At 47.4% G+C, this 13,584-nt stretch overlaps 1 protein-coding gene across 1 annotated transcript; it reads left to right on the plus strand.

Moving 5' to 3' along the window:
• Positions 1-2,233: 2,233 nt before the first annotated feature.
• Positions 2,234-12,983, plus strand: LOC147611116 (protein TORNADO 1-like). The gene is made up of 3 exons (XM_086785774.1): positions 2,234-3,664; positions 9,297-10,627; positions 10,991-12,983. Exons 1-3 carry the CDS (start codon positions 2,308-2,310, stop codon positions 12,365-12,367), a joined length of 4,065 nt encoding a protein of 1,354 aa, XP_086641900.1. The 5' UTR covers positions 2,234-2,307; the 3' UTR covers positions 12,368-12,983.
• Positions 12,984-13,584: the final 601 nt, after the last annotated feature.

A 13,584-nucleotide genomic window follows, 5' to 3' on the forward strand; every position in this document is an offset into this window, starting at 1 on the left:
TATCTTTTATGTAATAAAATGATGCAATTAAGTTTTAATTACAAGTCTGTATTAAGCAAAAATGTTTACAACACTCTTCAAAATGTTGTAAATTTCGTATACAAAATTTTGTTACACTAAATCTAAATTATTCCTTCTCGTCTTCTTGATGATCTCCATGCCGCATGACGTGTTAGTCCTGTGCTAGCTTTCCACTTTAATGATCTCCTCATTTTGGCTTGATTTCGTACTACCTTTGCTAAATCACTTGTACGGGCATTTTCCATTGATAGTTTTTGCCCAAAAGTATATGTGCAGAACCAATTGAACATTTCTCTTGAGGTAATTTGTACGAGTCTTTCCTCCTCCATGTTGGGTGTTTTTGAAATATACTCCTCTAGCTCGGTAGTGAGATTTTTCCATTCCTTGGGTGCTCCATATGTCAAGAGAACCATATTCATTCATTAAGTATGTACCATGAGCATACAAAATGTGCTGTAGAAGAAAACAAGACCAATTCAGAAGCTATTATTCATAATCATTTCAAATTGATGAAAGTAGAAAGAAATTCTACATGTTTACCAGGTAATGCGTAATGTTGGTATCACCCCATGTATTGACCATGGATTTTGTAAAATTTTGAAACTCTTCTTGAAATTTTTAGCACTCCTCTACAGTCATCCGGCTTTTGGTCATTAATTTAACCATCTTATTGAAGTCTAACCAAACCTTCTCACATAGAACTACAAGGCTTGGATTCGTGTAGTCAAACGTTGTACATTTACACAAATCCTTCCACAAGTCCGAGGACTTTGAGTTCTTCACTTTTTCTAGCCTCTCTAGAAAATGTTTTGCCTTATATCCACTCATAGACACCTACTAGGCCACTTCATGATTTATGCCAGAGGTCTTCTTATTAACAGTAATCTGCACATTGCCACCATAACACCCAATTGAGTTGAGTAGCTCCTCTACTTTTTGAAGAGCTTCATGGCTAGAAATTTTTGCAGCAAAACATGGTGAAATTTGGGAAAAATGGGATCAATGGAAAGCTGTGATACCACTATAATGAATTAGCTATGGCCTTTCAAAGCATGGAGTGGAGACATGGGTGTAGCAGCACCATCCATGGGTTAGGAGAAGGGCAAGATTGCCATGAAAGCTTATTAGCTTGTAATTTGATTAGTATGAGTTAATTGCGATTAGCTATTCACATTGGCCTATATACCATGGCCCCCTTTTCACACACACTTATTAATGTCCGCCCTACTTGGCCTTTGGTCCATAAGTCTATGTCCCCACTTATACTTGACTCTTTGGCCCAATACAAGTTATGCTTGGCCCTTGGCCTCATATGTACAACTTATATCCACCACTTCATTACAGGTGTTGAGAGTGTTTTGGTGGGTAGTGCTAGCTTACATGGCTTCTATGCCGTGTGGAGCATTGGTAGCCGGGGAAAAGCTTGGAGCTCGATTGGTATGTTGTATGGCTTGTTGTTAACCTACGTAGCCGCATGGTGTGGTCAAGGCAAAGGCGCATGCAAAAGGGAAAGAAAAGGTGTCATTGCATAATGCTCGTAACTTCTTGCATGGAGACTAAGATGTGTGGGTGTGAAGTCAAGGCGCCACATGGAAGCATGAGAGAATTAGCTTGTAGCTTTGTGCCATGTGGATTGGGTTGCACATGTGGGCGTGTGGTGTTGTGTGGAGGTAGGTGGCTTCCAAATTGCAAGCTTCATGGTCAAAGTTGCGATGTAGCAAGGTGGTGTAGATTCGAGTTGCAAGTTGATATACATTGTGGGTGGTTGTTTACACCGTGTGACCACGTGTTATCATGGTGACGAGCAACACTTAAAGGACAAGTGTTATCATGGTGACGAGCAACACTTAAAGGTTGTCCTTTTGCACCCCACTTACACAAGGTTATCCTTTTTCATCCTATAATTACTTTCTCATAGATGCCTCACCCTTATTTGGCTGTAAAATACTTGCAAAATTTTAAAATGCCCATAAAAAATTACACTGAAGTACAAAAAAAACTTGCTATATTTCACCAAACCAGTCGGTCGGCATACGCACACAAGTGCCACAAGTGCCATTGCTCGCTTTCTACTTTTCAAGCCAAGATTGTTTTTTATTTTTTATTTTTATTCGCACCTGTGGGAAAAGGGACTGGGAAAAGTCGTAGTGCGTACCTACGCCTAAGATAATCAGCGTTGACTGTATACGCGACTGGCCAAAGCGGCGGAATCGGGCGGATCGTAAAGCCTAGGATCGATGTGTATGTGTTTAGATCGAGTGGCATTAGCTCAGCATCTTATGTCTCATGGCTCATGAGATGTCTCTCCTTCACGAAATTCGTGATGCAGTGAATGCATCGCCATGCCAGGTAGTCGAAGCATTGTCCCTTCATATTTTGGAAAGCTCAAGGCCAATTAGAGGGGATAAAGTAAAGCTCCGAGATTTCATGGGTAACGGCCAGCTGACATTGCGTATAATTGCACATTGGGATGAGGCTCTTGCAGCTTTGTACCATCCAGGCTTCAAATCTGTCCAGTGGATTTTTGGCGATAATATTACTCCTCCACAGGTAGAGGAGGAGGAGGAGAGATTGGGGGCTGTGAAGTGGGAAGGGGAGGTGTTGGAGAAGCTCTGCGCAGTTCTTGCCACCTACCCATTTCAGCGCTTCATATTGGAATTCCGAGGCAGAATGGATGATTTCAAGACGTCTCAATTTCCTGGTCGCATTCTTGAAGCTCTTTCCTTAAACGCCTCACTGGAAGAGCTCACTCTGGATACACCAACTTTCCTCACAGGAGGCGGCATCTTTCTGGACGCAAATGCTGAGGAGGAAGCATTTGCAGCAGTTCACGGCCAGTCAGCTCTCCGGAAACTGCTGCGTCCTCATTCTACGCTCCTAACTCTTGCAATAATGGATTGGCCGCTCTGCCCTTGCGAGTTTGCCCTGCTGGCCTCAGCTCTTGCAGCCAGCAGCAGCCCACCCCTCAAAAACCTTGATATTGAATATCCTGGCACTTCAGTTCAACATATTGAAGGGTTCCGTGCTCTTTTGGCTTCCTTCGCCACCAACACCACTCTCCTCTCGCTCTCTCTCACATGGTTGAATGATGTAGCAGATTCTCCCGATTTAGCCTCCACTTTTGCATCAGCCCTCTCCAACAACACTACCCTTCAGTCGCTCGAACTAGGTGGCCCCATGTCCAGCCGTGCCGGAGAAATTGTAAGCTGCAGCAACACAACACTTCAAAATCTAAAGCTTTGCAGTAATGAACTCCATGGGTATGATAAATTGATTATAGACAACAAAACCCTCACAAGCTTAACTATAATTAGTACTTCCTCCTTGGTGCAAGCGCAAGTGATGAGGACCATCAAAGCACTGGAGAAGAACACTACTCTCACTTCATTCTGTTTTGATTCCCCAGCAGTAGATGGCAAGGAGGTATATGAAGCAATTATTGACCTTCTTAGTATTAATGTCACCTTGACGACGCTAGATTTAAGCAATACAGGTTTGGCGAAGAATCTTGTTTGGATGTCCACGATTAATGACATGCTGCGTTCATCCAAAGAGATCGAGGGCTTGAGAGCAGCATTGGGCAATTTCTCTACTGTGCAGCCGACGACTACACGCGTGTTCTTTTGTGGTCAAGGATTCGCAGGTTAGTTTTCTTCTCTTGGAGTTCTAGATTTATGATCTGTTGTATTTGTATTTGGAAAATTATCATCAATCACACCCCCGAGTACCACATGAAAGATCCCTTCTAAACAGTTGCCGATTTCTTTATCATCCACATCCACGCTACAGGTTAGTCCATCCCTCCTCGGAGTTCTTGATTTTGTGCTATTAGCTTGGTAATTCAGAGAATGTTTCACATGATTCAGGCCCAAAACACAGAGCCCAACATTCCTTCATGCATGCTCAAGTTGTGGGCAGCAGGACAAGCATAGATTGGACACCCCCCTTCATACACAGACCTGACCACGAAGCTTGAATATTTGTGCTAGAAGTCAAAATATCTGAAGGGTCTTAAGATGTGATTGGGCACTTACATTGGTACCCAAGCATGGGCAGGCAAAATTGGCTGCCCATGAAGTTCAAAAATGATGGGCACGAGGTGGCAGATGACTGGGCACTTTATGTTTGTAGCTGTGTGGAAAGAGGGTACTGCCCTTTCCAACACGGGATGGGAACCCCTCTTTGTGTAAAGAGCCTCAGTTCCCATCCACATCTGCATTCACGCGATCCTCATCCACATCTATCCACATCTGCATTCACGCGATCCTCATCCTCTTTGTTGTGCCTTTCTCCCCTGGGTGGTAAAGTTTATGCACAATCACATACGTGAGTAACACGAGGACTACTTCCAGCCATCGTTGGGTTTGCCATCCACATCCTCTGCACGAATTGTCAGAAATACAGTCAGATACGATGCCAGAGAAGGGCGGCCCCTAGTTTGAGTAGAGGGGCGCTACAGTAACAGGTTGAAGCCCCTCCTCTTTGAGGGAAAGTGAGGCTGTAAAGATGGTCAAGAGCCCCCCTTCGTAGGAGGAGCCTGTTTTTGGGCAGTGGGATGGCAGGGGTGCTGCAGAGCTAATGGCTGCAGAGTAAGTCAATGGCCCCCCTTCGTGTGAGGGGCCAGGTGCTTCAAACAGAAACGAGGGGCCCCTCTCATTGGAGGACTCCGGTGTTGCATGACCAGAGATGAGGATGGTCTGCAGCAGAAGAAAAACCCACAGTGGTAAAAAATTGAACTGCCAAACGGGGAGGAGAGATCTCACCAATGCAGTCTTCTAAGTGCCTGTTGATTGGGGCTAGAGCAGTAGAGCTCGTGGAGCCGTCTTGCGACGTGAGGCAGCATGTTTGCTGGCCCAATATGTAGAGGCAGATGGCCTTCTCTGCAGAGAGGTGTTGATTAAGAATACGCTCAGGAGCAACAGCAGGAGGGTGAGAGCACCCACAGGAGCCAACAGGATGAAGCTTTAGATACCATGTAAAGATGTGTGTGGTACATAATAGGCTGAGTTCTCACAGACAGGAGTGCAGGTGACAAACACTGTGATGAACAGAGCAAGAACACAGTGTTTATCAAGGTTGTTTTAACACGAGTAATGCATTAAGAAGATGATTATCGATGTACGAGAGTGCCTCTTTAAGTAGAGACAGGTGTCGGTGCATGTAAAGCGTATGCATGTGTTATTGGATCGGGAGGCTTGGGCACATGTAGTTAGGGTATGTGCATGTAAAGCGTATGCATGTGTATGCATGTGTTGTTGGATTGTGTGGCTTGGGCATGAAAGACAAAGGAAGCGACCGGCAAACATGCAAGACCCTCCCTCGCTCTGATACCAATGTTGGATGGGGGGCCTTGGGCACAAAGGACAAAGGCAGCGGCGACTGATCAACAACCACTCGACTCCATGCCAAGGCAAACACGCAAGATATATGAGAGTGCCTCTTTAAGTAGAGACAGGTGTCGGTGCATGTAAAGCGTATGCATGTGTTATTGGATCGGGAGGCTTGGGCACATGTAGTTAGGGTATGTGCATGTAAAGCAAGGTGGAAAGGTACGTAGTGTATGGCACACTATCAGTACGTACGGAACGTACTTCTGTACGGAACAAATTTTAAGGTACGTAAACAGTACGTACCATTTGTAAACAGTCCTAGAAACCTGAATATTTTGTAGACATAGCAACCAAAATACTTAAAATAAAGAGTGTACCTGAACCTATAACATCTCCAATAAAAGCATCATGGAGAGCATCTTGCGTACTTTCACCACCTCTAACACTGCTTGCACCACCCATTGCAGGACAATTCTCCGCAATCAATTGGTCCCTCAAAGCTTGTGGTATTTTATCACATGGACCACATTGATTGGTGCACCCGATACCTGTCATGTGCTTGATGACGCGAGTTATGGTGCTAGTGTACTACTTCCCGCAATACTTGCACGCCCATAGCCGAGTACCTGACCAACCCTCAGGACATTGGTGTGGATTGCCCAATTCGGGTTAGTCTTGCGCGGCATGATGAAGTCTGGGCGGGAGAGAGAGCGAGGAACGTGGTCGCTTATCTACAATTGCCTGAATTTGGGCCTCGCCACACACGCTTCATATTTTTTTTTAAAATGACTGTGTACAGATCCGTACAGTACGGTACCGTACTGTACGGATCCGTACGTATGTACGGCAGCAACCCTGATGTAAAGCGTATGCATGTGTATGCATGTGTTGTTGGATCGGGTGGCTTGGGCACAAAGGACAAAGGCAGTGACCAATCAACAACCACTCGACTCCATGCCAAGGCAAACACACAAGATGTACGAGAGTGCCTCTTTAAGTAGAGACAGGTGTCAGTGCATGTAAAGCGTATGCATGTGTATGCATGTGTTGTTGGATCGGGTGGCTTGGGCACGAAGGACAAAGGCAGCGACCGGCAAACATGCAAGACCCTCCCTCGCTCTGATACCAATGTTGGATGGGGGGCCTTGGGCACAAAGGACAAAGGCAGCGACCGATCAACAACCACTCGACTCCATGCCAAGGCAAACACGCAAGATGTACGAGAGTGCCTCTTTAAGTAAAGACAGGTGTCGGTGCATGTAAAGCGTATGCATGTGTTATTGGATCGGGAGGCTTGGGCACATGTAGTTAGGGTATGTGCATGTAAAGCGTATGCATGTGTATGCATGTGTTGTTGGATCGGGTGGCTTGGGCACGAAGGACAAAGGCAGCGACCGGCAAACATGCAAGACCCTCCCTCGCTCTGATACCAATGTTGGATGGGGGGCCTTGGGCACAAAGGATAAAGGCAGTGACCGGCAAACATGCAAGACCCTCCCTCGCTCTGATACCAATGTTGGATGGGGGGCCATGGGCACAAAGGACCAAGGCAGCGACGATCAACAACCACTTGACTCCATGCCAAGGCAAACACGCAAGACCCTCCCTCGCTCTGATACCAGTGTACTTCGCAGCTGCAACCCAAGAGCAAGAGCTCGACAACGTCAACAACCACTCGACTCCATGTTGGATGGGGGGCTTGGGCACACAAAGGACAAGGGCAGCGACCGACCAACCTGAGGCCACAGAGAGGTTCCCCCCACCTCTAATCCCTTGCGTCAACAACCACTGGACTCCATGCCAAGGCAAACAAGACCCTCCCTCGCTTGGGCTTGGGCAAAAAGGACAAGGGCAGCACCCGACCAACCTGAGGCCACAGAGAGGCTCCCCCCACCTCTAATCCCCTGCGTCAACAACCACTCGACTCCATGCCAAGGCAAACACGCAAGACCCTCCCTCGCTCTGGTACTTCGCAGCGACCGATCAACAACCACTCGACTCCATGCCAAGGCAAACACGGAAGACCCTCCCTCGCTCTGATACCAATGTTGGATGGGGGGCCTTGGGCACAAAGGACAAAGGCAGCGACCAATCAACAACCACTCGACTCCATGCCAAGGCAAACATGCAAGACCCTCTCTCGCTCTGATACCAGTGTACTTCGCAGCTGCAACCCAAGAGCAAGAGCTCGACAATGTCAACAACCACTCGACTCCATGTTGGATGGGGGGCTTGGGCACAAAGGACAAGGGCAGCGACCGACCAACCTGAGGCCAGAGAGGTTCCCCCCACCTCTAATCCCCTGCGTCAACAACCACTCGAGTCCATGCCAAGGCAAACACGCAAGACCCTCCCTCGCTTGGGCTTGGGCACAAAGGACAAGGGCAGTGACCGACCAACATGTGGCCACAGAGAGGTTCCTCCCACCTCTAATCCCCTGCGTCAACAACCACTCGACTCCATGCCAAGGCAAACACGCAAGACCCTCCCTCGCTCTGATACCAGTGTACTTCGCAGCTGCAACGCAAGAGCAAGAGCTTGACAACGTCAACAACCACTCGACTCCATGTTGGATGGGGGGCTTGGGCACAAAGGACAAGGGCAGCGACCGACCAACCTGAGGCCACAGAGAGGTTCCCCCACCTCTAATCCCCTGTGTCAACAACCACTCGACTCCATGCCAAGGCAAACATGCAAGACCCTCCCTCGCTTGGGCTTGGGCACAAAGGACAAGGGCAGCGACCGAGGCCAGAGAGAGGTTCCCCCCACCTCTAATCCCCTGCGTCAACAACCATTTGACTCCATGCCAAGGCAAACACGCGAGACCCTCCCTTGCTTGGGCTTGGGCACAAAGGACAAGGGCAGCGACCGACCAACCTGAGGCCATAAAGAGGTTCCCCCCACCTCTAATTCCCTGCGTCAACAACCACTCGACTCCATGCCAAGGCAAACACGCAAGACCCTCCCTCGCTCTAATACCAATGTTGGATCGGATGCAACGCCCTCCCTCGCAGCTGCAACCCAAGAGCAAGGGCTCGACGTGGGGGCTTGGGACCGACCAACCTGAGGCCACAGAGAGGTTCCCCCCACCTCTAATTCCCTGCGTCAACAACCACTCGACTCCATGCCAAGGCAAACACGCAAGACCCTCCCTCGCTTGGGCTTGGGCACAAAGGACAAGGGCAGCGACCGACCAACCTGAGGCCACAGAGAGGTTCCCCCCACCTCTAATTCCCTGCATCAACAACCACTCGACTCCATGCCAAGGCAAACACGCAAGACCCTCTCTCGCTCTAATACCAATGTTGGATCGGATGCAACGCCCTCCCTCGCAGCTGCAACCCAAGAGCAAGGGCTTGACGGGGGGGGCTTGGGCACAAAGGACAAGGGCAGCGACCGACCAACCTGAGGCCACAGAGAGGTTCCCCCCACCTCTAATTCCCTGCATCAACAACCACTCGACTCCATGCCAAGGCAAACACGCAAGACCCTCTCTCGCTCTAATACCAATGTTGGATCGGATGCAACGCCCTCCCTCGCAGCTGCAACCCAAGAGCAAGGGCTTGACGGGGGGGCTTGGGCACAAAGGACAAGGGCAGCGACCAACCAACCTGAGGGCACAGAGAGGTTCCCCCCACCTCTAATCCCCTGCGCCCACAAAGTTGTGGGGGGATAGATTCATGTATGTGAAGCTTTTTGCCTCATATGCCCTTAATGCCCAACCTTTCACTCTTATATGGGATATATCCTTCTTGCGTGGCAGTTTTTTCCAATATGTGCATAAGTAGTGTAGAGCAGCACACCTTCTCTAAGACTTTAACATTATCTAGTGAGAAGAATGCTTATTAAGCCATTTATGAGGCCTCTTGCATAAAAACTCGTATATGAGTTCAAATGGTTTATTATAAATTCATATTTGCCATGGTAGCTTTTGTTTTATGGCAGGGAAGACAACGTTGCGAAAGACCATGGTGAACTTGTTGGATGATAACTTTGGCAAGAAAATCAAGCTGAGTGACTTTGTAGGAGGCAATGGCAAGCAACTCGGTAGGACAACAGGCATCGAAGTGACCAGTGTGAATCACTCTGGTCTTGATATCTTCTTCTGGGACCTGGCTGGGCAGAGGGAGTACCATGCATTCCATGACCTCATGTTTCCCAATGATCAGGGGCCTTCTTTGTTCCTCATTGTCTGCAGCCTCACCCACAACAGCTCACAACAGCAAGGGGCAAAGAGCGGCAACTCCAAGACACGGGAGGAGATATTAGGGGAGCTGAGGTACTGGCTGCGCTACATCTCCTCCAACACCAAGAAGATCACCCGTAGAACGCCCCATGTGAGCTTTGTCTTCACCCACATAGACGTTCTTGTAGGCAGGGACACAGCTGCAATCATCAAAAACCAGGTAGAAGCTTACACAAGGGAACTGGAGCAAGAATTTGATTCAGTAGCCAAGGTGGTTGGTACATTTTTTGTCGACAGTCGTAAGCCTACTTCAGTTAGAAGACTAGTTCAGCATGCTCTTCAAGAGTCCAAGCAGATTGTCAAAAGTTGTCAAGCTATCTACAGTGTGTGCAATAACGCAAAGAATAGGCTTGCAGAATGGATGAAAGATCACCCTCATGAGCCTTGGATGGAAGTGAATGATTTTATTCGGCTGTGCTTAAGGAAGCTTCCTGAGTTTCAAGTCACCTTCGGTTTCCAACGACATAAGGAGTTCATTGATGTCATCATGGCAGTCCTTTATTCTCTTCACCAGACTGGGAGTCTAATCTATTTTAAGAATTTAGGTTTAGTGCTTGTAAACCTGCAATGGTTCTGTAAGGATTTCATGGGTGGGATACTTGAGAAAACAACCCAAGTTTCGAAGGACTTGAATTTTGACCACCACAAAGGAGTTTGGAAAAGGGAAGAGATCAAGGGCATCCTTGAGATATTGTACAATGCTGAGAGTACATCTAAAAGCAGAGAGGTAAAATGGAAAAAGTATGTTGCCAGAAAAGGCTCTTCGAGCATGACAACCGATCAAGGTCCTCGGCTAGATGTGGAGAAACTTGTCAATATCATGATTCAGCTTGAGCTTTGCTTCGAGGTTGTCCCTGGCAATGGCCTCTTCATCCCGGCTACTCTTCATCGGAGGAAGTCGCAAACACATCGGAGATGGAGTGCTGAGATGAAGACACCGGCTAATGATTTCAGCTATGTGGGGCGTCGCTTGAAGTGTGATGATGAGAAGCACACATTCCTTACTCCTGGATTCTTCCCCCGACTGCAGGTAAATAGATGACCTCCTGTTTAATAATTCTCAATCTAGTGTAATGAGTCTTTTTTTTTTTTCGTACACACCCGGGGCCCACTCAAGTGGGTGGAGCCGATTTCCCCTTCCAACAATTAGCCAATTATCATGGTCGGGCAAGGGCCACACGTACCATCGGGCAAGTGCCACGAATTAGCCAATTAGTGTAATGATTCTTGATCTGCTTCTTTTAATTTTAGTTAATCATGGCATATATTTTGCGTGCCAGATATGACAGAATAAACTACTATTCTGAGAAGTACTATTTTTCTTGATGTTTACTAGAGCAAGCTCTACTTTATAACTGCACTTTGAAAATACTCGGGGAAATTTTATGGATAGGTGCACTTGAAGAACGTGTTCAACACACTGCCTTATGAGCTCGAAAAGGATCTGATTAAGATAGTGGATGACCGCTTAGAGGTTCTCATTGAGTTCAATGAAGCACCTGCATCCTTCATTGACATCATGGTACGCTTCTCCAAGTCAAAAGCTCTAGATGATGTTCTGGAGTTCGTAAGCAATAAGGTGATCCATAACATTCGAGATCTGCAGAGCAGCACTGGATGTTGGCAAGGGGTATATCTAGTTGAAGTAGCTCTAAGGCCATCCTGTGTGGAGAATCTGATTATGCCTGAAATCAAAATGAAGCAGTTTGTGTCGCTAGAGGAGCTGAGGAGCGTAGTGCTCGAGAATGATTGGGTTCGTGATATTGAGAACATCACATATGCTTGGCATGCTCTGGAAGCTGCAAGCCTAGGTGAAGAGTACACTCAAATCGTTGAGCTTTTGGGGGAGAGGTGTTTCACACGCATTTTGGCAGAGAGAGTTGTTAATGTGGAAGAGCTGGGCAAGCAGTTGGGCATTCATGATGGATATTCAAGAAGTAGTAGCATTATTATGGGTGGGAAGATACCTGGATGGCTGGCACGTACCAATTCAGTGTTGACAGAAAGAGATGCTGGTATGTATGGTGTGGAGCTACGATTGGAGAGGATTGAAGCGAAGATAGATGGCATTGGCATGGATATCAAGGATGTGAAATGTGCTGTAGCCAGGTTGCAAGAACAGAAGAAGAGGTTGATGCCAGAAGTACAAAGGCTGCTTGCAGAACTACAGAACCTTAACTCTGCACATGATCATGGAGACAATGCCGCATTACCACAGCTCTTCCTCTTCAAGGAGGCGAAAACTCTAGCATCCAAGCTTGTCCCCAGAATGAGTAACTTCAAGCTTCACTTCCTGTGTGAGAGCCGGCCAATGCCCCATCTACCCATGGGCCAAGAAGGCATTGGAATCACGACCTTAGATGAGGGTGCCATAAAGAGCTTACTGCCCTACATGCAGTTCTTACTCTCCACACTTGCCTTGGGCTTCAAGCTGGGTGCACCATTAGCACAAGCCCATGGACTAATGGTCCCAAATTTGAGCAGCTTGATTGAGAGTTTGATTTCAGCATCTCGTGGGATTGGTGATACGTCCAAGGTTCCTGGAGATGCAGTTGATGAGGATACATGGACCATTCACAGTGGCAACATAGGTTCTCATCCTGTGGTAACAAAGAAAGCAAGAATATGGCTGCAGGCTTTCATGCAGGAGAAGGGGTGTGACAAAGAGTTTGAGATTGAGAAGAGGTTTGGTCTCCTGAAGAAGCGTTTCAGGGATGGGAGGTATGCTTGGCTATGCGCTGACCATTACCATGAAGTCCTTCAAGCCTAACTGACTAAAGCAGTCTGGATTCATATGTTGAGAATTCTTTTCCTTCTGTACATAACTCAAGACTCTACAGAACAATAACAGTCTCCATTAGCGAGCAATAACAGTTTCCAATTTATACACAAATATGCTGATGACTCAAGTTTCCATCAGCTGCTGGTTTCTTTCTCTATATCCAAAGCTGCCTCTCCAACACATACAATTTCCACTGAATTGGCCTACCCAGAAAAATAGTGGCAAAATCTTTTTTTAATCGGACCCTGGTGAGTGGGAGTGGACTGATGTCTGTGTGTAACATCCGGTTGCTTATGCTTGGACAGATCCAGAGAGTTCCCACTCTTAGGCCTTTGTCACCATTGCCACCCCAACCGGTCCACTCATGCTTTCTTATCATATGTATATATTGGATTGGCATCCGTGGTTGTTATGCAGGGGACTGATGCCACTCATGTAATACTGTGGATTTGGCTTCCGTTGGGACTTGTACCTGTGTGTACATGCCCGGAAATGCCTGGACGATTGGTGTTCCACTGGGTTTGGTACCTCGTGTACTTGCCTGGAATAGGTCTATTATGGTAGTCTCATGAACGGGGATTGTCTATACCAATGTTACATCGCACATTTGCCCGTGAACCGTGCATGTGAAACTGTTTGTTGACATGGTTTTGTGGCATGTCACACTTTATTAAGTTTTGGTTGACTAAAACTCACTTATAAATTATGACAAGCCTTGTGTTCGCACACACTGATGTCCAAGCTCAATGTCTACCGCCCAGACCCTATCCTCTTTGTTCAAAGAGAGCAACCAATCATGTGTCCATCCCAACTTGAACTCCAACTAGCTTTTCCTCTCTGTTTGACACCTAGGATGAACATCTTGTAAGCCCAACGGAGCATGCAGTGACAGATTCAACCACGTGTCCAAGAGAAATAAATAGAGAGAGAGAAGGGGGAGAGAGAAATGGGTATAGGGGTTTCACACAGTACACCACGTTGAGCGGGAAACACGCCCCGCCCCCTTTTCAGGAATTTATTTCAGGAACAATCCACGGGCTCTTCCAAGCCAAGACCAATACAACAAATGAATACAATATGAAAGAAGAGTGCCGATGTCGAGGTCAGCGGGCTGAAGTCGGGGTTGAGGCATAAAATCTCTGATGCCGAGCTCACCACGAGGATGACCCACAAGTGTCTCTCACCGGGCTAGTACCAATATCCAA

Source organism: Cibotium barometz, chromosome 48, assembly GCF_041138505.1.
Source record: "Cibotium barometz isolate CiBa-2024 chromosome 48, ASM4113850v1, whole genome shotgun sequence".
NCBI lineage: Eukaryota > Viridiplantae > Streptophyta > Polypodiopsida > Cyatheales > Cibotiaceae > Cibotium > Cibotium barometz.